Source organism: Eucalyptus grandis, chromosome 8 (assembly GCF_016545825.1).
Source record: "Eucalyptus grandis isolate ANBG69807.140 chromosome 8, ASM1654582v1, whole genome shotgun sequence".
In the NCBI taxonomy this organism is placed as follows: domain Eukaryota; kingdom Viridiplantae; phylum Streptophyta; class Magnoliopsida; order Myrtales; family Myrtaceae; genus Eucalyptus; species Eucalyptus grandis.
This window is the reverse complement of record NC_052619.1, coordinates 18,750,790-18,777,996: the sequence shown is the minus strand read 5'-3', so window position 1 is coordinate 18,777,996 and position 27,207 is coordinate 18,750,790. Positions and strand designations below refer to the sequence as shown.

At 40.0% G+C, this 27,207-nt stretch overlaps 4 protein-coding genes across 4 annotated transcripts; all 4 read right to left on the bottom strand.

Annotated features, from left to right (window-relative positions):
- Positions 1–2,302: 2,302 nt before the first annotated feature.
- On the bottom strand, positions 2,303–3,220 carry LOC120287043. Its single transcript, XM_039299694.1, has one exon. It carries the CDS (start codon positions 3,218–3,220, stop codon positions 2,303–2,305), a length of 918 nt encoding a protein of 305 aa, XP_039155628.1.
- An 11,258-nt stretch (positions 3,221–14,478) lies between these two features.
- Positions 14,479–15,414, bottom strand: LOC120287042 (TMV resistance protein N-like). The gene has a single exon (XM_039299693.1). It carries the CDS (start codon positions 15,007–15,009, stop codon positions 14,479–14,481), a length of 531 nt encoding a protein of 176 aa, XP_039155627.1. The 5' UTR covers positions 15,010–15,414.
- A 5,069-nt stretch (positions 15,415–20,483) lies between these two features.
- Positions 20,484–25,229, bottom strand: LOC104445160 (disease resistance protein RUN1). Its single transcript, XM_039300516.1, has 4 exons — positions 24,152–25,229; positions 22,634–23,731; positions 22,240–22,512; positions 20,484–22,149 (listed from the first exon to the last, which is right to left on the bottom strand). The coding sequence occupies exons 2-4, from the start codon at positions 23,561–23,563 to the stop codon at positions 21,196–21,198; spliced, it is 2,157 nt and encodes a 718-aa protein (XP_039156450.1). The 5' UTR covers positions 23,564–23,731; positions 24,152–25,229; the 3' UTR covers positions 20,484–21,195.
- On the bottom strand, positions 23,874–24,633 carry LOC120287041 (TMV resistance protein N-like). The gene is made up of 2 exons (XM_039299692.1): positions 24,152–24,633; positions 23,874–23,904 (listed from the first exon to the last, which is right to left on the bottom strand). Exons 1-2 carry the CDS (start codon positions 24,631–24,633, stop codon positions 23,874–23,876), a joined length of 513 nt encoding a protein of 170 aa, XP_039155626.1.
- Positions 25,230–27,207: the final 1,978 nt, after the last annotated feature.

The following is a 27,207-nucleotide window of genomic DNA, read 5'->3' as shown; positions in this document are numbered from 1 at the left end:
TACCTACTTAGCCCATTGTCCAAGAGAGTCCAATAGAATAGCGAACTAGAACTAAAAGGCTTATCGACTAAAAACTCTACCTTCTAACTAGATAATTCATCCCCCTCAATCCCTTCAAGATCTGCTTTGTTTTGATGCCCAATTGTGAGCTTTGCTGTTCGAAGTACTTTGATATTTAATAAAGTTTTGTTTGACAAAAAAAAAAAAGAAGTGGCAAAAAAAAAATGGAGATTTTCATATAATTAAATAGTCAATTTTTTTTTGGAGAGTTTTTGTAGTGGGCCTAGGAATGGGGAGACGCAATAGGGCCCAATCAGAGAGACAGGTCAATGGGTGGAAAATGAAAGTACATGATGAGACGGGCAGAGCATGATCGACGGTGGTATTTGTTGGGGGAGGGACCGACTTAGGAGGTCCAAATACTAGGTCGACAGGGTGAGCACTTATAAAATTACACTTTTGCCCGTACCGAGCCAAGATAATTAAATGCCTTTGGGAGAGCAGTTACAATCGGTTTTGGACCTTTAAAGGTCTTTAAGCCAGAGTTTTGGCTTTTGGTAACGCAGTTTCAAATTTTTGTAAAGTTTTGCTTTGAAAATTGTCAAGGCTCAAGACGAACTCCAGCTTTGGGCTCTGGTATTTTCAAAACACATGTTTAGAAGTTTAATAATCTTGTTTTTCCGATCTTGATATCACTCATATAGTAGTATTCCTATTTTACCCCCTCTCAATCTTGGATAGAGGTCGTGGTCGATTGTGGTTGGGAAGCTTTGCAGAGGAGGCTGAGGGATGCCGGCACAACTCCACCAAGGGTCGATAGACATCGGCAAACTTTACCAAGGGTTGCTCCACACCAAATCTAACTCGCCGAGGGTCACTCGATGCTAGATGTAACTTAGAGAGAGTCAGGCATCAAGTTGCCTACTCATGTGGATTCTGCATTTGGCCACCTAGAATTGTGCGGCACTAGCACATTGGGTGGGCTCGTGCGACCTTGGCAGCATCACCTTAGGGTCACAAGACGTCAATACCAGTGCTATTGTTGTGCCCCAAGCCAGGGCTTTTATTTGCAATCACTTGGCAATTTTTCTCTTATTTTATGAAATACTTTGCAATAAGCATTTTACAAGGCGTTTACTGAGGCGCTATTTGCTTGTCATAAACATCTCCCAATGTGTTATGGTGATCATTCCATGCTCCTTTAACAATATCCTTGCATTCTGGATCTTCTAACCAATATGCCTCAAATCGAAACTCTTTTTTCCTTCGTAAGATATTCGGATATAGAGTGAGGATAAGAGGACTATGGTCAGAGCCTAATGCTGGCAAAGCAACAGCCTCTGCATTTGGAAACTCCACTCTCTATTCTACGTTAAATAACACCCTATCTAGCCGTTCTCTTACCAGATTTTCCCCAACTCTGTTGTTTGACCATGTATGGGCACAACCCTTGCTTTCAATATCCATTAATGCACAGTCATTCGGCATTTCTCGAAAAGCCACCATCTGATAATGATCCATCCCTCGTCTTCCATCCTTTTCCCATAAATTAAGAACCTCGTTGAAATCCCCCATACAAATCCATGGTAGGGAGTTGATATGGTGGATTGCTCGAAGTGTCTGCCATAAACAAGTCATCTTTTGGAAATCAGTAGATGCATGTAGAAAGGATACTCTCATTAGGGTACCTAAGTGGGGTCCCTGCAAGTAATATCAATCAGCTCCTCTGAGTGCTCTTGTACCTCCACCTTTACTTCCTCATTCCACATTGCTATTAGTCCTCCTGCAATGCCAATTGGATTGATGATAAATGACTCCTTGAACTGAAGTTGCTGTCTAACTCTGTCCGCCACTGTTTTCCTATTCTTCGTCTCCATAAGGAACACCAAGTCGAGTCTATCAAGAGCCACAAGGGCTCTAAAATGCTGGAACGTCAGGGCAGACCCCAATCCTTGACAGTTCCAGCTCAATACTTTCATTTATCCCCCGGTGGCTTATTAGGGCTAGCCACCAAAGCTCATTCATGCACTCCCCCATCCACTTGGATAGGTGTTCCGAGAAGTAGAGTCTCATCAATCACGTTTGCATCCATCCCCTGTAAATTATAACTCTTGACCCCCTTCATTTTCTTGCTCGCCGGGGGAATATGGCCCTTCTTACTCTTTTTGTGTGTTGTAGTTGTGCTGTCAAGCACTGTTTCTACCCATGATGAATCCGAGAGAAGAAGTAGAGAACCTGTGTCTCTTTTGCCTTTCACTACCATGGACTCACTGGCTATACCTTTCCCTTTTAACTTAAGTAATTATGAGGGTTGAGCTTCCATAGGATATCCCAATTGCATCTCATAGTTCTCATTATTGGTCGGGACCTCCATGGTACCAACCGGTGGAGTTTCCGCAACTGTTTCTTGTTCCTCACAATGTATCTCTTCCCCATAATACATTTTCCAGAAATGACTATTTTCCTTGGCTTCCGCTTTCAGCCAATATCCAAAGTTTCCAGCTACTTCCTCCCTCGACCTTGGTTCCTTGTAAGGGATTTCCTCACAGCTTGTGGTATAATGGCCTATCCGGCCACATGAATAGCAATAGTAAGGAAGCCTCTCATATTTAAAATCCACCCATATTTGATCATCATCGAAATTCACCAATGCTCCTGGCCATAGGGGGCGTGATAAGTCTAGCATCACGCGCGCTCTTCCCACCTTACATGGGCTGCCATCTTTGCCGTTTATTTTCAGTTCCACCACCTTTCCTATCTTCCCGGCCACCTCTAGCATCGTCTTTTTAGTTATTCGAATTATCGGAATTCCCAGCACTTGCACCCAAAATGCACAATGAGTAAAGACATGCCGGTGGATAGGTTCCTTTGGTTGTAGTTTCTGTAGAATGAGCAGGTTCCCCGAGAAACACCAAGGGCTAGTATCCAAGACTCTTTTCAAGTCAGCTTCCTCTCTGAAAGTGAACGAGAACAGGCCCGACTGCACTGCCTCACACACTACGTTTTCAGTCTTCCAAGCCTTCTTCATTGTGGATAAGAAGGCCTGAAAGTTTACGTTTGACCTGGAAAAGAGTTTCCCTAGCAGTATGAGATTACATGCTTTCCATTTATCCTCTGGAATTTCTTCAAACATGTTGGCTACGAAATCCTCTGACCACATTTGCCCCATTCTTCTACATAATGCAGCCAACCTGCGCTCTTTAACTGATTCATTCTCCATTGGTAACTCTTCCTTACAGGTGCAAATTCAGGACATCCTCCAAGACGTACCCAGGAAAGTAAACAGTTCGAAACCCACTAATACCGAGTGGTAGAGCTAAAGAAGCATGGATGAAGGGAGCTCTAAAACCGACGCCGTCTCTATTTCACGAACATTTCTTTGCCCAGAAAGAACCGGAATCCATCCATTCTCACAAGAAGCTGTATGTATTGGATGGTAGAAGGACCGTGGCTACAAGAGGAGAGATTACATTGTAGAGATGGATACATAGGGTTTAGTGGTTTGGGTTCGGGTTGAGGGATTTTGATCAGCAGGTGGAATAGGATTCATTTAGGTTGGGAGATTTAGGGTTTGGAAGACACTATCGCCATAAATAGAGAGGGAACTCTTCCGAGGAAGAGAGGGACTCTTACAGAGAAGAGAGAACAGTTCGCCATCTTTCTAAACATAGAAAATATACTTCACGAGCTTCAAATCGGTAGGTCGTGTAGCCTGATTGGGGACGTTTGACCCCCCAAAAAGCACGTTACAATCTGCTTGATTTCTGCAGATTTTTTTTTTTTTAGTTTCTGTTTTTGGTCCGACTTAGTGTCTTGTCTTGCTTTCCGTGATGATTTCTGGACAAAGTTTCCTTCATGAAACTTGTTCCACTTTGCCTTGAGAATGTCCTGATATTTTTTTTCAGAATTTTCGAATGTGTTTTAATGGGTCAAAACCTCTTAGATCTAAGCCAAGGTTAAGCTGCCCTGCACCATTTCGAGTTGCATATGATGAAAATAGGCATATAGATAAGACTTTCAATCTTAGGATCTTCATTGAACTTCATATACATGACGTATGTGTTACAACGATGCATGATTCGCATGATTTTATTGCCATTTGATACGTCGATTTCATGTTTAAACGCATATAGGTCCTGCTGCAATTTGAAAGTTAAGAGCGCGCATCAGTTTTGCCATTTTCGTCATCACCCGTGTGATCAAAATTGGCTTTTGAGTTCTTAATAAAAAATGTCCGTCATCTTTCATTCTATATGACACGTTTTTCGTTGGATTTATGCATACCTTTAAGTGATCAAAATTATGAATGCTCTCTGCTCTTGTTATAGGATTGAAACCTTATCATGTGCGTACTTTTGTATGCTTGATTGGGTCTCTTAGAGACCAAATTTTACGTTAGCGCCTTCTTGATATTAGAACTACATATAGCAAGCTTTGTGTGCGTATGTGGTTCATCATGATTGAACACCATTTCGCATGTGAAAATCATGTCACAATAATGCCTATTACACTTAAAAACTTTCAAGCATGACATTATAAATCCTAAATAATCTTGTGTTGGCATTGAATGTATGACATTTTTGCATGTCGACTTAAGGTTAAATGATTATCCAAATTGCTTGTCACATCTGATTCTAAGTCATATGTGATTTTTTCATGTCATTTGTGCATTACATGAATGATTTTGAGGTTCAATAATGCATGTCTATATTCTGGTTTTTAAAAGCTGATATGCACGCTTTTAGAGACCTTTATGTTAGAATACCAAGTTGACCTTGATTGGAAGCGGGCCCTTCTGGGAAGTTGTAAAGCACACCTAGAACTTTCAAATATCGTTGATTTCTTGCAAATTACTTATCGTTAGGTCTATTTTCTATTTTTCTAAGCTAGGCTAGAATTTGGACTAAAGGATCAAATTCAGACACTTGTTTTTACCTCTATTTAGATAGACTTTTTCCATTTTTGTACCATTTTTTTATAAGGATTCTGGACTTGGTCCCTTAATAAAGTTTGTTTATTATCATGTTTGCTATGTTTTTTTGAAAATTTTGTGATTTTTAGACTTCATTTGGTAGATTAAATCTTAGTAGTAATGACTGAATGTTCTGCTGTTTTGACAACTTCTTGATGCATTGTTACTTGCTTTCTGATTTTTACAAAATCATGCTTAGCTCTTTTTGGAAAACTTCCTTCATAAAAGTTGTTCTATATCATGTTGTGCATGTTAGGAAATTTTCTTATAGTTAGATTATCGATGGATACTTTCCAATTTTGTTGATTTGTTGTGCTTGGTTTGAAATTTTCTGATATGAATTTGTTGTTGTGATTGTTTAGTTAAATCTTTAGGTTAGTTTGTCTATGATATTAGGGCATATCATCTTCATGAAATGTGTTGCAAATCCCCTGATCGTCGTTGTCAAAATGGTTTTCAATGAATGGACTTTTCAAATTGTATCTCGAAATCGCTTTGGTACATGTGATGATTCAAAAAGCAACATTTTAGAAATTCTTTCGACAATCGATTTGACTTAGGAAAAATCATGGTTTGGAGTGTGTTTTAAATTTCTACGACCCTTGTGAGTGCATTTATGCAAGTCTCGGGTTAGTCTTGGCAATTAAATGCATTTCATAGCCTAGATATTCCTTAGTCCAAAATATTTTCAAATATTTTCAAGTTTTGATTTGACATTGTGAAAGTCACGGTTTGGACTGTATTCAAAATACCTACGATATTTGTGAGTACATTTATGCAAACCCCATGTAGGTTTGATAATTAAATGTGTTTCATAACCGAGACATTACATTGTCTCAAAAATCTTTTTAATGATTTCGAATCCATTTTTTGAGATGTCACATGTACCATATAATCACGCCATTTGATAGAAATGCTTGCGTTCGTGATTGGCGCGCGCCTTGGTAATAAATGACCCGCTGACGGTTCACTCATCTTGTTTGATTGATTGAGAAATAAGGCCCAAAAGGCATGTGTGTCGCGACCTACCCCTCGGGGGAGGGAATACGTTTAGGGGTATAAACTAAAAGATAAACCTAAGGCCCATGATTAGGCGCGGGCTCTCCCAAACCCATACCTCGCATAACATTTGGGGTATTTTTAAGAATTTTACAAAAAGGAGTCGCCACTAGCCTATTGGGGTCGGCTAGAAACCAAGTGAGGCATGGGAGTGTACCTCAGTTCATATGCAACCAGAGAATCTAGGATCGGGGACTTGATTACATTAATTGATCAATTAGTGCCCTTTCGGTACCTAATCTTATTCATTTTAAAAGAAAAGATTTTTTTTTCAGGCAGTTTGGATTGATTTTACACCTATCCACTAACATGTAAGGTGATCATATGAGTACGCAATCACTAAAGTGACAATTAGCAACCAAGCTCCTCATTGCAACAGAAATAATGTATGCAACTATACAATTGCCATCATAATTGAACGTGTAAATTAAACCCACGACATAATCAATGTATAAGCAAATAAAGGCCTAATTATACTAAAAAGGCAAAACATGGCAATTTCCAACCAAACCCTACATTTTTTAATTTTTGAAAATTTTAAATTTTTTTAATATTATAATATAATAATATATTTAAAACAACCTAGGTTGGATCCTCGGGTTGGGCCCGACCCGATTTGTTGAAAAGATGGCTCAAGCCCAGACCGGATCAAGCTAGACGGCCCGAGCCCGAACCAAACCGGGCTGCACGATCCAAGTCGGCAAAAACCTGCCGAGCTGGGCCTGGTGTGCAAGCCCAGTCTGGTCTAAATTTTTTTTTAAATAAAGCCCACATGCAAAAACAGCCCAAACCCAGCCCGAATTGCTAAAAAACCCTACCCGTTTTGCGACCCGCGCCCATCCTACTTCAAAGACCAAACCCTACCCGGTTCTGCCTCTTCTCTCCCCTGCTCCTTCGCGGCGTTGACGAGGGACGGTTGGGGATGGCGGTGACTTAGTGGCGGCGATGCAGTGAGCAGTGGTAGTGTTGACGGCGGTGGCGACACGATAGGTAACGGTACGGCGATGGGCAGCTGCGGGGACAGACGGAGGTGCGGCTTAGACAACATCGGGCGAGTGGTAGGCAGGTCACAAGCCAGCGCGACGAGGGCTTCGTCGGGGACGGCAGCACGGCAGTGGTCTACGACGTGCCTCGGCGAGGCGACAATGGCCCTACCCGGTGAATCTCGTGGTGGGTCGCTCAGGAACGGCATCGAGACTTCTTCATCGAGGATGGCACTGTGGTTTTCAAGCTTGAGCAGCGTCGTTGGCAAGGGGACTAGGAGTGGCGGTGGCCAGCAGCAACGACGGCAAGTGTTGCAGGTTGCGCGGTGAGGGGGCTTGGCAACTGGCTCGGGCTCCTGGCGTCACGAGTTCAGGCAGAGGGGAGCACGGCAGTAGTGGCAGCACTCGAGCGGGTAGCTGGTGGTCGCTCAAGCAGAGGGCTCGGAACAGTGGTGCTCGGCGGAGGAGGGCTCCGGCGGCCACGAGGCGTCGGGTTGAGGTGGTGAGGCCTCGTTTCTCCTCGGCCGCCATCGTCCTCTCCCCCCCAAAGTTTCCTCTCTCTCCCTCGAGCTCTCTTCTTTCTCGAGATCTCTCTCTTCTCCAGCTCTCTCTTTGCGTCCCACCCTCCCCGCTTCCCCTATGCCCTTGCTACTTTTCTTTTCCCCCCTCATGTGCAGAGGATGGCCAAGAGGAGGAAGAACATTGGACGCGGGCTGGGCCCAAGGAGACCAGGAGGCTAGGCTGCATGGGATAAAGGAAAAAGAAAGAGGGGAGGGCCGGGCCAAGGCCAAATATGGCCCGACCCGACCCGACCCCTAAATGTGTTGTTTTGTTTTGTTTTGTTTTTATTTTATTTTTTGGTTAAAAAATAGGTGTCAACAATGTGTGTGTGTTTAATTCACGGCTGTATGTGAATTCTAGATGCATGTTAAGGACGATGTATGATACCAATGGGAAATCCCGAGGATCACAAAGAATTCTTTAATTAGGGACTTATAAGTGTTATTAGCCATGCAAAAATACAATTGGTCAATGATAGCTTTAAATCATAAAACGAACTAGGTAGGTATCTAGAGGGGCCTACACATGTTTCCAAAGGCCACCTGAGGCTCAAACTTATTTGATAAATCTTATTTTGTTGAATTGTTTGATATATATATTTTTTTGTATCATGTTTATGGAGGTGAGGACACCTGGAGTGCCATAACTTGGCACGCCGGGACACTTAAGTGCCATAACTTTAAAATGGTACACTTAAGTGCCATCATCGGAGCAAAACGGGACACTTAAGTGCCACTCCGGCGAAAATCCGGCCAAATGGCTGACGTGGCAATTTTCCGGCGAGTTTAGTCCAAAACGGCGTCGTTTTGCACGCCGACGTGGCGGAGAAAACGCAAAACGACGCCGTTTCGTGTCTACGTGTAATTAATAATATAAAAATTAATTAAATTATAAAGTATTCAAAAAAATTAAAAAAAAAATTAAAAATTTTAAAAAATTAAGAAAAATTTAAAAATTAAGAAAATTTTAAAATTTTTAAAAATTAAGAAAAAAAAAGGGGGCCGAAGGGGGCGGCTGAGGCTGAGCCCTCGTCGCCGCCACCGCCCCGTCGTCGCCGGAAGGATCGGCGACGGAGGGGGAGGGTCGGCCGGGTCGCCGCCCCCGGCCGACCGACGGCGAGGGCTCGCAGCCCTCGCCGGATCGCGGCGAGGGCCGCGACCCTCGCCCCAGATCTGGGCGAGGGCTCGCGGGCCCTCGCCGCCGGTCGGCCGGCCTCGCCGGCCCCTGGCCAGGGCCCGGCGACCCCGGCCGACCCTCCCCACTCCGTCGCCGGCCCTTCCCGGCGGCGGCGGGGGAGGAGGCGACCGGCGAGCGAGGGCCCGCGAGCCCTCGCCGAGATCCGGGCGAGGGTCGCGGCCCTCGCCGCGATCCGGTGAGGGCTGCGAGCCCTCGCCGTCGGTCGGCCGGGGGCCGGCGACCCTGGCCGACCCTCCCCCCTCCATCGCCGGCCCTTCCCGGCGACGGCGGGCGGCGGCGGCGGCGAGGGCTCGGCCCTCCCGCCCCTTGACCCCCTTTTTTTTTAATTTTTTTTTTTAAATTTTCTTATTTTTTAAAATTAAAATTTTTAAAATTTTCTTATTTTTTTAAATTTTTAAAATTTCTTAAAATTAAAATTTTTAAATTTTTAAATTTTTATTATTTTTTTATTATTTTTTATGCTGATTTGGAGCTCCGGCGAGCCACGTAGGCAAAAAATAATAATAAAAATTGCCACGTAGGATTTCCGGCAAGGGTCGCCGGAGGTGGCACTTAAGTGTCCCACTCGAAAAAAAAAGTGGCACTTAAGTGTACCGTTTGAAAGTTATGGCACTTAAGTGTCCCGGCGTGCCAAGTTATGGCACTTGCGCTGTACTTCTGCCCATGTTTATGATTGCTTTGACTTGCTTGGCCGTTTCTTTACATTGTATTTACCTAGCTATAACTCTTAGACTAGGTTTAGATTAGAATCCCGAAGATGAAGACGATGGAAGGTCGATGTCCATTCTGATCACTCTTTTGTATTTATTGTCCTCGACATATGTTTCGGGTTCCCCTTGTTTGTATAAACACCCAACGAATTGTGGGTATTTCCTTTTCGCTTCTTTTTTATTTCCATCCTTATTATGAATACATGATAGGTTTACCACTTTCTTTGATTGTTTACTTATTGTTTCATATTCTCAATTTAATTGATTGTTTTCTTTTATCCTTCTTAAAAATAGAATGACATAAAAAAATGACCATCCACGCATGATCGTCTAGCTTAGGATAAAATGATCCCAAAAAAGTAAATAAAAATGCATGGACACCTTAAGTAACACGACATATTGTTAGGTATTTAAAGGGTGCTAATAGAAATATTAGCATAACCCAAGTTCCCGAACCTAGATATTTGATTACATAGGAATTGAGAGACCATTCCCGACCCTCAATTGTGTTTTCTAGCCGACCCCCAAAAATGAGGCTAATAGCGATTCCTGTCCTATATCTAGGTTGTCTTAAACAACTAAATTGTATAATTAAACCTATCATGAGGGGTATGGACCTTTGGAAAAGGTTCACGGCCGTGATTTAGCATACCCAAGATGATGAAGTCAATAAAGATCAAGTGATGCCATCTTTAATAGATGTGCATCTTATGAGAGCCGATCAAGACGTGCCGCGACGTCAGCATAAGGTCAGGAAACCTTTCGCTATCATGCATGGTACGAGCTTGAAAGAGCTCATGACCATGATTAAGTAAACTCACAAGAGGTTCGTCCGGACAGTGAGGTGATGACGCTTTCGTGAATGAGAACTTTGAGGGAACTTTCATGATTGAGTACCTCTAAATATGACCTTTCCCCATTCCTCTTCTCCCGAAGGGTCGAGTGGTGGCAAGGTTGGGTCACGACACTTTCGACTACTACATATGATATAATACGAATAGGATTTGCAAACATTAAGTCTAGAGCCTCCTCATTGTCAAACCCATTCGTAGCCAAGAGGGTAGTTATTATCTCTTTGTTGTTTCCTAGGCTTTGGAGCGATGCAATGGCCTCTTTCAACTTTCTCCACTTAGCCGAAGAATCATTCTTAGAGGTTATAGGAGCCTCGCTTGTAATACCATCGACATTGTTGAAAGAATCTGACAGTTCAAAATGCTCGATGCTCCCCATCGCTCGTGATGCCATTCCTGCTATATGTCTAGATCTTCATGAAGCAAAGGGTCTAGATTTTGTTCCTTGGGCAGATTTTGGGGCCATGGATGTTTTGAGAGAAAAAGTTTTGATCTTTGAGAGGATGAAGGAGACGTTTCGGAGAATAAGGGTTTCGAAGAGGAAGAAAAGTGGTTTAAGAGAATGAGGATTACTTCTTGGAAAAGATGTAAACATATAAATAGCAAATTTTTGGAAACTGAATAAGGGAAACCGAAAAGACACGATTTTTCAATAAGCGGTTTCCGAAAAAATTGAGTAGGAATCTGATTTTCAAGGGATAATCGTAAATAAATTTCTAAATAAATAAATATGGAGAGAATAATTCGTACCTTATTTTTTGTCACACACATAGAACTTACCCGGCAAAAAAATCGAATCCTGTGAGATCCAAATGACATCATCTGGAAATATTATCAGAACACGTGTATATGAGGAGGGCAAAAAAACAACTGGTTTCGAACTTGACTTTGTAATTATGTTAAAATGTCCAACTCCAAAAACAAAAAGCATTATACTGATAGAGAAAACATGTATATGAAGCCCGTGTAAACCTAGATAAAGAGACATTTTAGCATACTAAAGTTACATCATTTGGTATAAAACATTGTAAATCACTTGAAGTGAGCAAACATTAATAACTTAAAATAAATTATATTTTGTGGCTGGATTTAGTATAGTGATAGAATAACAAACCCATGAATTACTAGTGTACTTTTTTTTTTTTTTGATCAGTTACCAGTGTACATTAGTAAACTCTATTTTGCATGAGATTTTTTTAACCTCACCAAATAGGAAGAAAGAACGCCACGGGTTAACATTTTTTGTACATTAACTAATATTAGAAAACTAAATTATAAAACCTGAATGGCATGCAACAGGTTAAGGAGTTCGGAAAGTTGAGAGACGATGGACACCAAAAATTAAGAAAGTTCCGACATCCCCTCTTTTCCAGGATAGCCAAGGTTACACTTGTAAATTTACACAATCGGACGGCTTGTGGCGGACGATTTTATCATTTTCTCCAAAAAAAAATTTTTGCAGAAACGGTAGCTGAAATCAAGTGCCACTTTTTTTTTTTACAATAAACTGAATTCAACGGCCACGGAGAGAACACTGATTGGATAAGAGAGGAGAAAAGAAAAGTCAATTACACATGAAATTTGACCATTAAATTACTAACACAAAATCAAAGAAGAAAATAAAAATATCTTTTAGGTAAAAGAAATGATAACAGTTGGATATTCCTATCACCACTTGATCTTGCTTTCTTTCTAACTCTGGCCAATTTATCCCTGCATCCACTCATTTCCGGTAGGTATTATCAATGCTACTTAGTCATATTGTCGCAAAGATTTGCCTACGCTTATTGAAGATCAGTTTTGGAACAAAATTTTGAGCATCGAGCTTGTTAAATCTAATGAAAAAATCATATTGTCACCAATGAAAAAAAAAAAAAAAAAACCAAGAGGACTATACACTAAAAAACTTAAAATATAGGAGCTAATTGCAAATATCAAAGGTGAAAAATACACAATCGCTTTCTTCTTTTTCATTTTTCCCTACTTCTTAGATCTTTTGGACCCCTTGACAAACATTTTCAATAAATCATTTCTAGAACAAGGCCTCATCCATCCTGACATAATTGAGGATGCTTGAAGTCGTCGATGTCGCTATCACTGATGTAAGATTCGAGATCATTATCTCTCCACTTTTGACATTTTTCTTCAATTAAAATTTACTAGTAGATAGAAGTTAATTAATTTAAGAAGAATTTTTTTGGCCAAGATATTTCCCAACAATTAATTTCAAATAGGTTTTTCAGGAGTAGTTGGGTGCCAAGTTCTAATAGTTTCCTCAAATAAAGTTCAGTATTGCTTTGAAAGTGTTGTGAAAAAGGGATTTTTTGTTGTTATTGTTGTTTGTGGTTTTCATGTAAATGTTGAATGCCACAACTCTCAATTGGTCAAGCGACGTCCTAACATTGATTCCACTAGTAAGTAAGTATCCCATTATTTTTATTTCAGAGGAGTTGGGGGTTGAATTTTTTGTTGAATTATGATCTCTAATCTTGGTAAGGTGGATAACCGAATGTCAATTTATTTTAGATTTGAGGAGTGAAGATGGCCCATCCTCCAGTCCTGCTAGAGGATCAGGCCATCATTTCAGTCTTGGTTGCCCATTTGGTGGCGTTGACCTGAGACTGTTTCAATTCTGGTCGGCACAAGATTTTGCTCGAGTAGTTTGCCCAACATTGCTCATCCTTTTGAATTTGTTCTTGAACATTGTCAATTCAAAATAAGTTACAAGAATTAGGAAAGGCTCATAAAAAACGGAATGATTGGATGTCTAAATAAAATCTTTATGTTACTTCAGTTTTTATTAATTATTTTCTCTCAGCGGTGTTGCTCCCATAAAATAAGATTCGAAAAGAGTCGATGTTTATTAAGTACATCCTCTTTTATGGGGTTACACCTAAAAAAGAGCCACTAGCGTTGGTAGTTCTTTCCTATTCTTTGGGAAGTATAAATTATTTCATGCTTGTACTTGTGTTATAGAGAGAGAGAAAGGGAGGGAAAGAGGAGGGGGAGGAGGAAAGAAGATGGTGATGCCATGATTTTGAAATTTGATCATTTGTGGTAAATATATGTGAGATGAACACGTGTTACAATTCAAAAATTAGATATTCAAAAAAGACATAAGACATCACTAGTGTGTATAATCTCAGATCCTTAATGATTGTAAGTGATAGTATAGTAACAAGCATTTGACATCTCATATTCACTCGTGATGTGATTATGTTGCTTGTGTAGAGACTATAGTAATTGTTTGTTCTTACCAGTTCTTGCCTTTAGAAAGTGATTGGCGATATCATTTCTACGTTATTGAATTCTGCATTTAAGAATGGACAACTTAGGACCACCAAGACTAAAACGAAGGGCAACTGATGGGAGGGAAAGTATATGGAGAATGAACTTTAGTGAAAGCCAATGAAGAATACAAAGGCAATACTAGTAGGAACTTGACTTACCAAGATTCTGGGAGGAAATTATCAAAATGCCACTTGGCATTTCACTTGCCCAATGAAATGGGACTTGACTCTTGAAAAGGAGAAAAAGAAAGGAAATAATACATATATGTTACTAGGATTAATATAACAAAATATCTTCAATCGGTACTACTCAAACATATTTACTTCAAAAAAAAAAAATCGGACTCATAAAAACCCCTTAATTGGTACCAGTATTTCAATTTTATCCTTTGTTTCAATCCTGTCCAATTTGGCCATTAAAAATTTGAGTGCTCAGTCATCTTGAATTAAGCTATTTTGGACCTTCAAGGGGCCTTGAGCCAAGGATTTGATGTTTGATAACACAATTTCAAAGATTTTGATCCAAAGTTTTGCTTTGAAAACGCTCAAAGTTCAAGGTAAGCCTCCGAGTATGGGCTCTAGCATTCTTGAAATGCAAGTTTAGGGGTTTAATGAAGTTTTTTTCTTCCAATCTTACCATCACTAATACATTTGCAATCATATTTTACCCCTCAACCTTGGATAAGAGAGACAAAGATGTGTTTGATCATGGCGGGGAAGCTTAGAAGAGGGACCGAGGGATGCAGGTGCAGCTTTGTCGAGGGTTGAAAGACATCAGCAAAGCTTTGTCGAGGGTCACGCAACATTGAGGAGCTTTGCGAGGGTCGCTTGATGTCAGATTTAGCTTGCCAAGGGTCAAGCGTTGCATTGCCTAGTAGTGTGGCCTCGGCGTTCTATTACTTGGGGTTGCGTGACACTAGTGTTGTGTTGCTTAGACAAGCTACCGGCTTCAGAGAGAGCCTTCTTCCATCTCTTCACTTCCTCTGAATCCTTCCCGAACTTGGACTCATGGTTATCCATAGCTCTCTTATAACTCTCTCTTCCCTCTCTCACTTCTCTGGGTTCCACTTTGTAAAACACAGGGAACACCTTCAGGCCATTTTTCTCCTTGCACTCCATGATTTTCAAGAGCTCTTCCAAACACCACCGTGAGGAAGCATAGTGCTCAGAGAAAACGATGATCGCAACGTGCGATTCCTCAATCGCCCTCATGAGGGCCAACGATATTTCCTCTCCTTTCCTAAGCTCCTCGCTATCCACAAAAGTATATATTCCTTTCTGGTCCAAAGCCGCGTAGAGATGACTGAGGAAGCCTTGGCGGACATCTGTCCCTCTGAAACTGAGGAACACGTGGTAATTCCTTTTCATATTCGAAGAAGCAACCATTAGAAGAGCCGATGGTACATGTGCTTCTCTAGAATGTCAAGCTTCGGAACAGAGAGAGAGAGAGAAAGACTCTTGCTAAGAAAATCAAGGGCTTAAAGCAGAAGCAGAGTCGGCTTTGCTCTCGGAGATGCTGGGCGGCCTCTGACCCGGGGTTGCCCTTCCCCGATCGGCAGCGAAGTCGAGGATCTCTTCCCTATGCCCCGGCTCTGGCTCTCGCTCACTTCAAAGAAACAAGCGCTCTCAGGGTTTGGAGGGCGAGATCGACGTGATCGACCGACGAATCTGGAACGATGATGAATCGGCCAAGGACTCGGAAGACGAAAGCTGCCGCGAGGGTTTATCGAGTGAGAAGCTCTGAGCGCTGTCGATATTTTTTTTCCTTTGGAGCTTTGAGACTTTAGGATAGGGGGAGATAGCGATAATGTTTCTGTGGTGGCGGACTTTCAGGTTATTAATAGTGCTTTGATAATATTAAAAAGATTTGCTAACTTAAAAGCAAATTGCTCTTTTAAAATTTTTAAATGGATATTGATATCAATTTTGGATAATGACATAAATAGTCTTTGAATTTTGACTCAATTTATAATGCGGTCCTTGAACTTTTAATTTATTTAATATAATCATTAAAATTTTAGTACATATTCAAGTTAGTTCCTACACTATACGAAGATGCTTAATGTTGTTATTAGGGATGTGCAACTAAACCGATTCTACTTAGAAATTGGATCCAACTTTCGGAAAAATATGTCCGAGAATCGATTCTCCTTGAAATAGTTTTAGGAATAGGTTTCAAGTAAATATCCACCGATTCCACTCTACTTTGGAATCTATTTTATAAGTTAAAAAGCTTAAATTCTAATTGTTTCTTTCCCTAAATTTTAACCTCAACACTCTTTTGTCTTTTGTCCTTTTTTGAAACTTCTTGCTAGTCTTTCATTTTCCTTTAACTTTTATGGATGAATGGGGAATTTATGTTTTATATTACACGTTTGAACCTTTTTATCCTTTATAATTATACTTGACTACATATTCAGATTGTTGTTTTTGGTAGATTAGGATTCCTCTTATTCATCTGTTACTTTGAATCATTTCGTTACTTATAATCTAATATGATTTTGCAGTAAAAAAAATGGAAAAAAAGATAAAACAGATTCCCGAGTGAGCCCTCGAACCAAATCGGAAAAATAGAGGACATTATAGGTTCTAGGGTTCAAAAAATAGAAACCGGTTATAATAGGGTAGAATCTAGGTTCTAATTTTAAAACTTACCTATCATGGAATCAATCACCCTTAATTATCATCTCAATAATTTAAGTTCAAGGACAGTATGAACTAGATTAAATATAAATTTTAGAGATTATATTGAACAAATTGAAAGTTCAGGAGCGGGATTACTTGTTGGGCTAAATTTCAGAGATTGCGGTGTCATTTTTCTTTTTTCTTTTTATTTAAGCTCAATTTCTTTTTAAGAAAAAATTGGAAATGGACAGAGATTAGATTCGAGATAAGCGTATGGTGGGGCCATAGCCCAGCGATGGGGATATGCAGTGGGATCCCACAGTGACAGGGATGGGTCGTTGGCTGGTGGGACATCACGTAAAACGAGACTCCGCATGTGTGTCGGGTCACTGTGTGCCGACACACGGGCCGGGTATTATCGACGGTCGTGATTCGTCTCGCTGGGATGGGGCCCACTTGAGAGGCCGAAATCCTGAGCCGACTGAGCTGGGCACTCGTGCAATTACACTTGTGCCCTCGGAGAGCAGCGAGTTCGTTTTTTATTTTCCTTCTTCGTACGGGAATCGGGGAGAGGTACTATCAAAGCCACTAACTGAGAATCATCGTGCGCATTTTCGCGAAAGCTAATGAATTTTTTTCTGGATCGAAAATTTATAGGAAGAGATCGAGTAATCGTACGTGTCATTTTGACATCACGGATTGTGGCCAAACTAGAGCACGAGTTTGACTTGGCTTGAAGCTTAGAGTGAAGATCGATCTCAAGACGGAGTTCACGTTCGCGTGGTTCTACCTTGGGAGTGTTTTAAAGTTTCTCTTGGTAAGTTTTGTGAGTAAATGTCTCGAGAGATTGTTTCTACACTTATTGCTTGGTACTCTATTAATATCTTGCATTGTGGCGGACTCAATGATCTTTTTTGTACAACATCGTCAAGTATTTTGTAATATGGAGTTGTTATGCGATATATAAATACAAATTGATGATAGCACGTTATAGTTCCATAATTCACAACTCAAGTCCAAGGCCTAGATCCCGTGTCTATGGTAGGGTCTTAGGTGGCCCATGCTATAACTTGTTCTGCTGGTGTCTCTAGTCCAATTGGTAGGATCCTAGGTCTAGCCCTCAACGTCAAGATATAATCCAAATTGAGTTGAGCTAATATAACATACTCGATGCTTGAACCTTCACTTGAACTCAATCATGTATTAAAGTTCTTGTTCAAACTCAACTTGAAAAAGAAAATCAGACCATTCAAATTTGACTTCACTCAATTCGACTATATTAAATAATTGACAAAAAGTAAGTTAAGCTTGATTAGGCTCTTGAGACTATCAATTGGGTATTGGCAAGTTTAAGCTTGATATTGTGTCCTACATTCATGTTTAAGTTTCACCTTAATTCATTTGTGCATTATATAATTGATCCTTATTGTAAATTGAAAAATCTTTTTTTTTTCCAATTGGCATGTTGCCATATATAAAAAGTGTGAATGTAACTTTTTTATTTTCCTTCGATGATTAATTTATATGTTAGGAGCACTTCTACGATACTTCGAATATATTGTATAAGATTATTATTTGTCATTGCAATTAAATTCAAAAACGTCTTAATATTATAATTATATATATATATATATATATATATATATCACAAATCGTCATAACTGTAACGTAAAACTGTTGTTAAAAAAGTGGGATTCGGTATATTTTTCACATTCCTCGAATTTAGTCCACAACGTGTAGGATTTGCACTGCAGCTTTTGTTCGCCGTTTTTTTTTTTTTTTTTTTTTTCAACCCGTTTGTTCACATGTGCTGGCTACTTGCCATTGAAGGTTGGGCTGACCGACTTGTCTCCCCCATCGAGGATTTTTTTTTTTTTTTACAATAAATAAGATTATTTCTATGGTATGATTTTTTTTTTCATTAGTGATCACAAATCTTCACCTGACTAAATCTTACTAATGTATGCAAATCATCTTATTCATGAGCAACAAGACTTCATCAATAAGCCAATAATGGTTATGACCCCGTAAAGTTTTTGTAAACAGTAACTTCGTAACTAAACACTAAATTGATTGTATGAATTAATCATTAAACTACTCAAAGTAACTCTTGGACTGTAGGTTTAAAAGAATGAAACCCTGTCAATCTTTGCATACTTGCCACCTAGACTCAACTTTAAACTAAAAGGAAAAACTTCAACAACATTTTATTTTGATTTTCTTTTTCATCTCACTTTTCTAGCTGGCTTAAACTTTTTTCTTTTACATGTAACGATGCATCACTTTCATTTTGTAAAGTGTAAGTCAATCACTCGTTATTTAAAAAATTAAGATGCGTACAACAAACTTCGGCATTTTAATTTTAGCAATTGGTATTTTGTAACCATTCGATTGAAGAAGTAAATTATTTTTTATTTTATTTGTTGGTTGCGATCCATGGGAGGGCTCATATAAATTTTGTAGACAAGTGATGTGGTAATTCTGTAATAAGCTTCTTAGCAGGTAAAGCTAATGTGATAACGACATGTAGAATTAACAAATGAGGAATGCAAAAAAAAAAAAAAAAAAAAAAAAGTTTAGAACTTGACTTTGTGAGTATGTTAAAATGTCCAACCCAAAAACAAAAAGCATTATACTTATAGAGAATGCATGTATATGAAACCCGTGTAAACCCTGTAGACATACTAAAGTTAAGTATTGGGGTTCCACCATTCTCACATAAGAAGGATGAGGTAGGAGTTCAAATCATCACCTTCTCAAGAGGGTTGAAATGGGAATGATTTAGTTTTAGATGTGGGTTTTGACTCCCACGCTTTATATGGATACAAGGTAAAAGTCTGAGAATGAGAATTAGAATAGGAGTAAAGTATAATCGGCTAAAAAAAACATACTAAAGTTACTTTGTTTGGCATAAAACATTGTAAGTCAAGTTAGAATATGAGAAGAATAGGATAAAAAAAAAAATACTAAAGTCACTTTTTTTGGCATAAAACATTGTAAAATCACTTGAAGTGGGAATACATTAATAACTTAAAATAAATTATATTTTGTGGCTGGATTTAGTATAGTGATAGAATAACAAACCCATGAATTACGAGTGTGCATTAATAAACTCTATTTTGCATAAGATATTTTTAACCTCACCAAATAGAAAGAAAGAATGCCACGTGTTAACATTTTTTGTACATTAACTAATATTAGAAAACTAAAATGTAAAACCCGAATGGCATGCAACGGGTTAAGGAATTCGGAAATTCGAGAAACGACGGACACCAAAAATTAAGAAAATTTCGACATCCCCTCTTTTCCAAGATAGCCAAGGTTACACTTGTAAATACACACAATCAGACGGCTCGTGTTTAGGAGAGTGAAAGCCATGGTTGGTCATGGCTAGGAAGCTTCATGAAGGAGGCCAGGTTAACGGACACCGACAAAGCTTCGTCGAGGGTTGCATGATTCCGAGAAGCTTTGCGAGGGTTGCTTGATGCCAGATTTAGCTTGTCGAGGGTTGAGCATTGCGTTGCCCAGTCGTGTGGCTCCGACATTCCGCCACTTGAGGTCATGGAACATTGGCATTTAGTGTCATGTCGCCTAGCATGTCTCCAAGGTTTGGTTGACCTCAACAGCGTATTGCCTAGGGTCGCACAAGGTCAGCACTGGTCCTACTGTTGTGCCACCTGCTTGTGCTTTCATATGTACCTGCAAGTTCCTTCGTTCTCCATTTTTAATTTTTTTTTCTCATTCTAAAAATTGCTTTGAAATACTTATTTTAGAAGGCGTTTGACAAATACCGTTTGCTTTTCATGAATATCCTTGAAGTCAATCTCCTTTGCTAAAATGCAACGTTTCTCAGACGCCAGAGCTGTCCCTTTATACCAATCCAATGCAAGCTGCCGAGTAACAGGGGAATCAACTAAATTTCCCTGTATAGACCTCTTCATCTTTCAGACAATTCGAACAGCACTTGCATAAAGATATAGATTATACTCGATTTAGCAAAACTTACTATCTCAGAATTTTGAATTATGAAGTATCGGCACCATTAATTGATATTGGATTAAGAGAGGCGACAGAGACCCATCTAATAAATTACACAGCGCAACTTAGAAGACGATGGCCATTTCGACAAGCATCCTCTTAATTTTTGGGTTAATGCACTATGCACTAAAAATCATAAAGAATCATAGGCAAAAAAAGAAAAAAGAAAAAGACGTTCCCCAATCATGTTAGGAGCATGGTGCGAAACCTCTGTATTATAATGATCTTGAATTCTAATTGAAGGAGCAGACACTTGCAAATCTCTAGTAGAGGTCCAGAAAAGGGAAAAGCAAAGACATTGAACCCAAAGTCTCACCGTAGTTAAGACCGTCTTATCTTCTTTGTTAAAGGTGATGAGCTTTCCTCTTCATCTGTTTCAAGTGGAGTATCTTCTTCCTCGGTGTCTATTGAATTATCTTCTTCTGAGTCTTCCGAGAAAACGTTCACATTGCTTCCATCAGCTGGTGGTGCTAGGAACACCACCCTCGGATCATCCTCCTTTTCTTCAAATATTGGACAGAATCCACACTTCTTTATGCTTCCCTGTTGTGCTTTGAAAAAAACTTGGAAATGGCTACAATCATTTTGCAAACGCCACCTCACTAAAGGCCCCTTCACTGAAGGCTTAAAAAAGTGTGAATCATAATAAAGCCACACATGGTCAGATTCCATTGACCAAAATTCTTTACTCCAAGACATCGCTTCTTGGCCATTAACAAGTACTGTTAAATGACATAAAACGTCGACCACTTTTCCTTCCTCCGGGCTAAGAACAACACAGAGTGCTAGTCCTTTAATCTCATCATACAAGTCCTGTGGAATCATGAAAAATATGAAATCCTCTTCATAGGGTTGAATCCATTTAGGCATCTCTCTTCCACTTATAACAACGTCGAGCCAGCGCATCTGTCACATAGAGGGTACGCATATCAAGCATTTAAGTATATATATGTAGAGAGAGAGAGAGAGAGAGAGAGAGAGTGATGGGAAATCAGGCACGTCATCCATATTGACTCCTTCGCGGAATAATTCACATGAAGTCAAGTCACCCAAATCCGAATCCCACAGCAAATCTGGGAGTTTTTGCAAGGATTTGCAATTACATGCTGATAGCATAGTAATATTTGGTGGAAGCTGAGGAATCTCTTGTAGTAGCTCGCATCTCTCAACACCCAATCTCCTCAAACGATAGTACTTGTCGATGCATGTCGGCAAATGAGTAAACATGTTATATGAAAGGTTTAGGTACAGCAAGCTGGGAAAACTGGAAGAACTCTCAAGGAACTCTAATTCTGATAGATTGCAACCGTAAAGATCTAGGCTGGATAGGTTTTGGAATCCCAGACGGCCATTGGGATTAGTTGAATCCTCCATGTTTTTTGGAAACGTGATTAAATTCAAGCAGCCCACAAGATTTAAATACTTGTGATTTTTCAACTTATAAATGTGCGACGGAAGCCTCATGAGGTTTTTGCAAAATGATAAATTTATCAACGTCACAGAGACAAGATTTTCAATTGATGCAAGGAGTTCTTTAATAGCCGTACCACATAGAGGAAGTACTTCCAAATGTTTCATCTTTCCGTCTATATCTGGGAACTTCTCAAGTTTAGAGCAACCATAGAGCTCAAGGATTCGAAGAGATTTAGTCTTCAGCGTGTTAGGAAAATTTCTAAGATTAAAGCACCCTCCTAGCAACAAAACTTCCAGCTTGACAAGATCTCCAATAGATGGGTGAACCTCCACCAACCTCTCACACCCATTAAGAATCAATTTCTCCATATTTGGAGCTGATGACAGATCAGGAATACAAACCAAGGACTTGCATTCATAGAGATCAATGGACTTCAGCTTTCTAAAATTCTGCAAAAACATACTAGTGCAGTCACTAAGCTCTGCAAATATTTTTTATAGCTATAAAAAAGAAAAAAGCTAATCATCACAAGTGCTTACCTGAAAGTTGCCCACTAATTGTTTGATATGACTTTCCTGGACATGGAGTCCCACGAGTTTATTTGGACCAGAGCCAAATTCCAGATTCGGGGCATTGGACCATTCAAGCCATCTTAGCTTGTTAGGGAGACGTACTTGAGCCTGTGAAGAGATACGCCCTCCAAGCAAAATGAGTATTCTCAACCTTTTCATATTTGTAAAAGCATCAGGACTGATGATTATCGCTTCTGGTGGGGCCAAGCGCAATACCATGGCCTTTACAGCATCCGTCCCCTATCCATAATAGAGCAAATTCATTTGTCAGACAAAATTTCCAGTTAAGATTTACATTATACTGTCCAAATTAGAGTAATATAAATTGAAATGTAGCAAAACTGACATAAACAACTTTTACCGTATTATGATAAAAAATGTCCTCAACATCTTCCAAAAGCCATAATCTGCTGCGTTTCCCAGGATCATCGTGACATTCTTGTTTAACAATATTCGTACCCATCAACTGAACCAAATCATGCATTTGCAAGGTCTCATATTGGTTTTTTATCAAGGACCTTTCGATGAGAATATCTATTCCTATGGCTGTGTGAAAACCACAGCTATCAAGAACTTCCTTGATGTACTTTATATTTTTCCCCTTAAAGAAACAAGCAATATCGAGAAAAATCTCCCTCTCGTTGTTCTCCAATCCATCGAAGCTTATCTTGAGAACTCGATTGATAGTTGGTTCAGGAATTTTGGAGAGTTTATGCAACGTACTTTCCCATGCAGGTTCCTTTCTTCCACATAAGAATGAGCCCAACACTTCCAGGGCTAATGGAAGTCTGTTGGCATAATGCAGTGCTTTATCTATGAGATCCCTTCTTATTTCAACACTCTTGCTATTTGGGAAAGCATACAGACTAAAAAGATATTGCGCTTCATGGCATCCTAAAGTTTCAATTTCATACACACAATTTATGCCATGAGAAGTCAGCAATTGTTTATCTCTTGATGTAACAATGATTCTACTTCCTTTTCCAAACCAATTGCCTTTTCCAGCTAATGCATTCAGTTGATTCATATGGTCAACATCATCAAGAACCAGGAGAACCTTCTTGCAACATAGTCTTTCTTGTATCAAACTAATTCCTCTAGCGACACTGTAGACCGTTAAAGGATTAACTAGGATCTCAGATAGAAGATCCTTTTGTAAAGTAATAAGACCATCGCTTCGGTTTGATTTTTCTCTAACTTGCTCCAAAAAACTACAAGCCTGAAATTGTCTCATCATAGCATTATATAGGGCCTTGGCAATTGTTGTCTTCCCTATGCCTCCAGGTCCCATAGACCTATCATTAGAACATCATCATCAGCCGACTCTTTCTGTGAAAACCATATCAGTTGTTGAACTTGAGAATCTATTCCAACCGGATACTTAGCGACATGTAATGGTGTTCGGTTGAGACGAATCGATAATTCCTTTACGATGCATTGTATGAGATCCGCTTCATCTCTGATAAGCACTCAAAAGAAAGAAAAACTCGTTTTAGCATTTCAAAGCCATGGCAGGAATTCAACCTCTAACGTGATAAGGAAAATTTCATAAGAAGATCGGCAAATAATAAGACGAAAGGTGGGTGAACCTGCGCCAACATCTACGCGAGGAACATTACAAAGAACCTGAATCTGAAGACAATAATGACTAAGGCACTATGAATCACACTATTTATGTTTGAGAAATTTCTCATTATCCACACAGCAAGAATCAATTCAAAGAATCTACGAGCTTTGGTTATTTGATTATGTGTCTACTGTCTAATTTATCTCCACTTTGTATCTTCAATTCGAAGATCCAAAAAGAGCATACAATCTGGTATCTAACAGACAATCACAAGCTAACAATCACATAACACCACGTCACATTTGTGCGTACCTGTCATTCAACTCCCACCCAGACAAGCTACCGGCTTCAGAGAGAGCCTCCTTCCATCTCTTCACTTTCCCTGAATTCTTCCCGGACATGTACTCCTGGCTATCCATAGCTCTCTTATAACTCTCTCTCCCCTCTCTCACTTCTCTGGGTTCCACTTTGTAAAACACTAGGAACACCATCAAGCCGTTTATCTCCTTGCACTCCATGATTTTCAAGAGCTCTTCCAAACACCACCATGAGGAAGCGTACTTCTTAGACTTCTTAGAGAAAACGATGATCGCAACGTCCGATTCCTCAATCGCCCTCATGAGCGCCGACGATATTTCTTCTCCTTTCCTAAGCTCCTCGCTATCCACAAAAGTGTATATTCCTTTATGGTCCAGAGCCGCGTAGAGATGACTGAGGAAGCCTTGGCGGACATCTGTCCCTCTAAAACTGAGGAACACATGATAATTCCTTTTCATATTCGAAGAAACAGCCATTAGATTAGCTGATGGTACATGTGCTTCTCTAGAATGCCAAGCTTCAGAAGAGAGAGAGAGAGAGAGAGAGTCTTGCTAAGAAAATCAAGGGCTTAAAGCAGAAGCAGAGTGGGCTTTGCTCTCGAAGATGCTTGGCGGCCTCTGACCCGGGGTTGCCCTACCATGATCGGCAGCGAAGTCGACGATCTCTTCCCTATGCCCCGGCTCTGGCTCTCGCTCGCTTCAAAGTAACAAGCGCTCTTAGGGCCATTTGGTTGGTGAACACGTTTTCAGCTTTCGATTTCAGATAAATATGCTGCTTGATGAGGAAGGAACGCGCGGCGGTGAGGGTGTAGAGGGCAAGATCGACGTCGGGATCACCGGAAAACCATAGACGTGCAAAAATAAACGAAGCTGACCCGTAACGACGATGGATCACCCGGCCCTGACGGTGTCGAGGGCGAGAAGATAGAGAGATCTAGGACTCTGGCTACCAGGCGGTTCTGAGTTGACTATTGTTTTGAAGGAGTATGAAGGAGGAGGAAGAAGAAAGTGGGAAGAGAGAGAAAGCCAGTGAAGCAGAAAGATGAACTCAGAGACAAAAGCTGGACCGATGAAGAATCAGCCAAGGACTCAAAGACAGAGACTGCCGCCAGGGTTTGTAAATCTGGCTACGAGGTCTCGGGTCCGGCCTACGCGACCACCCGTGCGGCTGGTGTCTCTTAGTCCACGCGCAAGGATGCGCAATCCACGTTTGAGGCATCAAGTCTAAGCGCTAGCCACCTTAGTCAATATTCAACGGGTCTCATATGGCGTGAACTTATTTATTAATATCCACCTCAGTCAATATTCAACGGGTCTCATATGGCGTGCACTTATTTATTAATATCCAATTAATCACACGTCAATATTGACACCTAAGTTTTAGTTGGCAAATCAAGCATAGACTTTTGTAAAATATATTAAAATGAATTTAAAAAAATTAAAAGAAAGAGAAAATGATAAATAGGGCTCCAATGTGGTCCTGATTGGAAGGGCCTGGTCCAGTTTGCAAGGCCTAAAGAAGTGGATGTTTGAATTCAAGCAGTATGATTTCAACTCAATGCCAATTAAAGAATTCAAAAGCAAAAGACCACGAAACCCAAAGAGCATCCAGAGTCCTACCATTTTCCTCTCCCCCCTTCCTTTCCCCTTCCCCTTTTAGAGGGTACTAACAAGACGTGCGCTCGTTGAGGGAAAGTACTTGTATCCACAATAGCAATTTCCATGAAGCAAAATATTGATAGATTTTATTGATATTATATGTGAACTAAAAGATCATAAGTTACGAATGCATATGTCTTGTATCCATGCACCCAATGTATTTCATGATAGACAAATGTTATGGAAGGAGCCGGAAGGTATTAAATATCCGAACCATCTACCGTGGATGTGTGTAGGGGATTTTAATGAAATACTCTATCCTTGGGAGAAAGTGGGGAGGAGGATGGCCAAAAATTATTGACTAGTAGCATTTAGAAACTTCCTAAACAATTGTGATATTATAGAAGTGGAAAGCAAGGGATGTGCTTTTACTTGGGATAATAATAAAGAATTGGAAGAATTTGTCAAAAAGAAACTAGATAGAGTCTTATGCATGATTGAACGGATAGTGCTTTTCCAAACACGGAAGTCTTTGCTTTATTTGCAGTTGGTCAGCCCATAGTCCTATCTTGCTTAGATTATTCCCACAACTAGTGGAAAAAGCAAAAGAATTTAGATTTGAAACATAGTGCTTAGAGGACGAGGAGTATGGAAATATTGTCAATGGGGTTTGGTTATCTCCCAAGCGAGAAGGAGCTGATTTAATAACTAAATTGTGAAAAGCGACCTAAACCCTTGCATCTTGGAGTAGGAAAAAATTCTCAAAGCACCCATAGGAGAATTGAGACACTAAAGTAGGAAATCAAAAATATAACAAACAGCACAGATATTTCCCAAAGTAAAGAAAAGATATCGAAATTGAAAAAATGAAACTAACTCACTGTGGAAAAGTGAAGAAATTTTTTTGGGGCATGCATTCTCGAATTAGCTGGTTTTTTTTTTTTTTTGTCAGTCCTACTCTATTCCTACTCTACACTTACTCTCAAACTTTTGCCCTGCCTCTTGCGGGGCGTGGAAGTCGAAACCCACTCCTGAAACTTACGCGTCCCCACCCCATCCTCCCTGAGAATGTGAGGATTTGAACCCCTCACCTCCTCCTTCCATGTTGAAAGGGTGGCCACTTGGGTAAATCCCAAAATTTTTCCTGCAACAACTATTCAAGAAGGTAGGAAGACAGAATCTCTATACTGCTAATACTGATGGGGAGTAGACACGTGAACCTAATGCTCCAAAGCAAATGATGGTGGAATTCTTTAAGAGTTTATATATTTTGTTAAGACAAAGGAAGTTATTGAACATATTCCAACTTTAGTTTTGGAAGATATGGATTGAAAGTTGATAGCTGAGGTCACCATACTAGAAATTTCAAAAACCGTATGCTAGTTAGGAGCTCTCAAAGCCCCTGGTCCCGATGGTTTAAGTGGACATTTTTTCAAATATCACTAGGAGGAC

Bases quoted from the DNA above. Each gene is read 5' to 3' on its own strand.
- LOC120287043 (XM_039299694.1), bottom strand. From the start codon at position 3,220: ATGGAGAATGAATCAGTTAAAGAGCGCAGGTTGGCTGCATTATGTAGA.
- LOC120287042 (XM_039299693.1), bottom strand. From the start codon at position 15,009: ATGGTTGCTTCTTCGAATATGAAAAGGAATTACCACGTGTTCCTCAGT.
- LOC104445160 (XM_039300516.1), bottom strand. From the start codon at position 23,563: ATGGGACCTGGAGGCATAGGGAAGACAACAATTGCCAAGGCCCTATAT. The intron at 22,513-22,633 runs GTAAAAGTTGTT...TATTATGGATAG, and splicing joins ACATTTTTTATCATAATACG to GGGACGGATGCTGTAAAGGC. The intron at 22,150-22,239 runs GTAAGCACTTGT...ATGTTTTTGCAG, and splicing joins AATTAGTGGGCAACTTTCAG to AATTTTAGAAAGCTGAAGTC.
- LOC120287041 (XM_039299692.1), bottom strand. From the start codon at position 24,633: ATGGCTGTTTCTTCGAATATGAAAAGGAATTATCATGTGTTCCTCAGT. The intron at 23,905-24,151 runs GTACGCACAAAT...TATTGTCTTCAG, and splicing joins GGGTGGGAGTTGAATGACAG to ATTCAGGTTCTTTGTAATGT.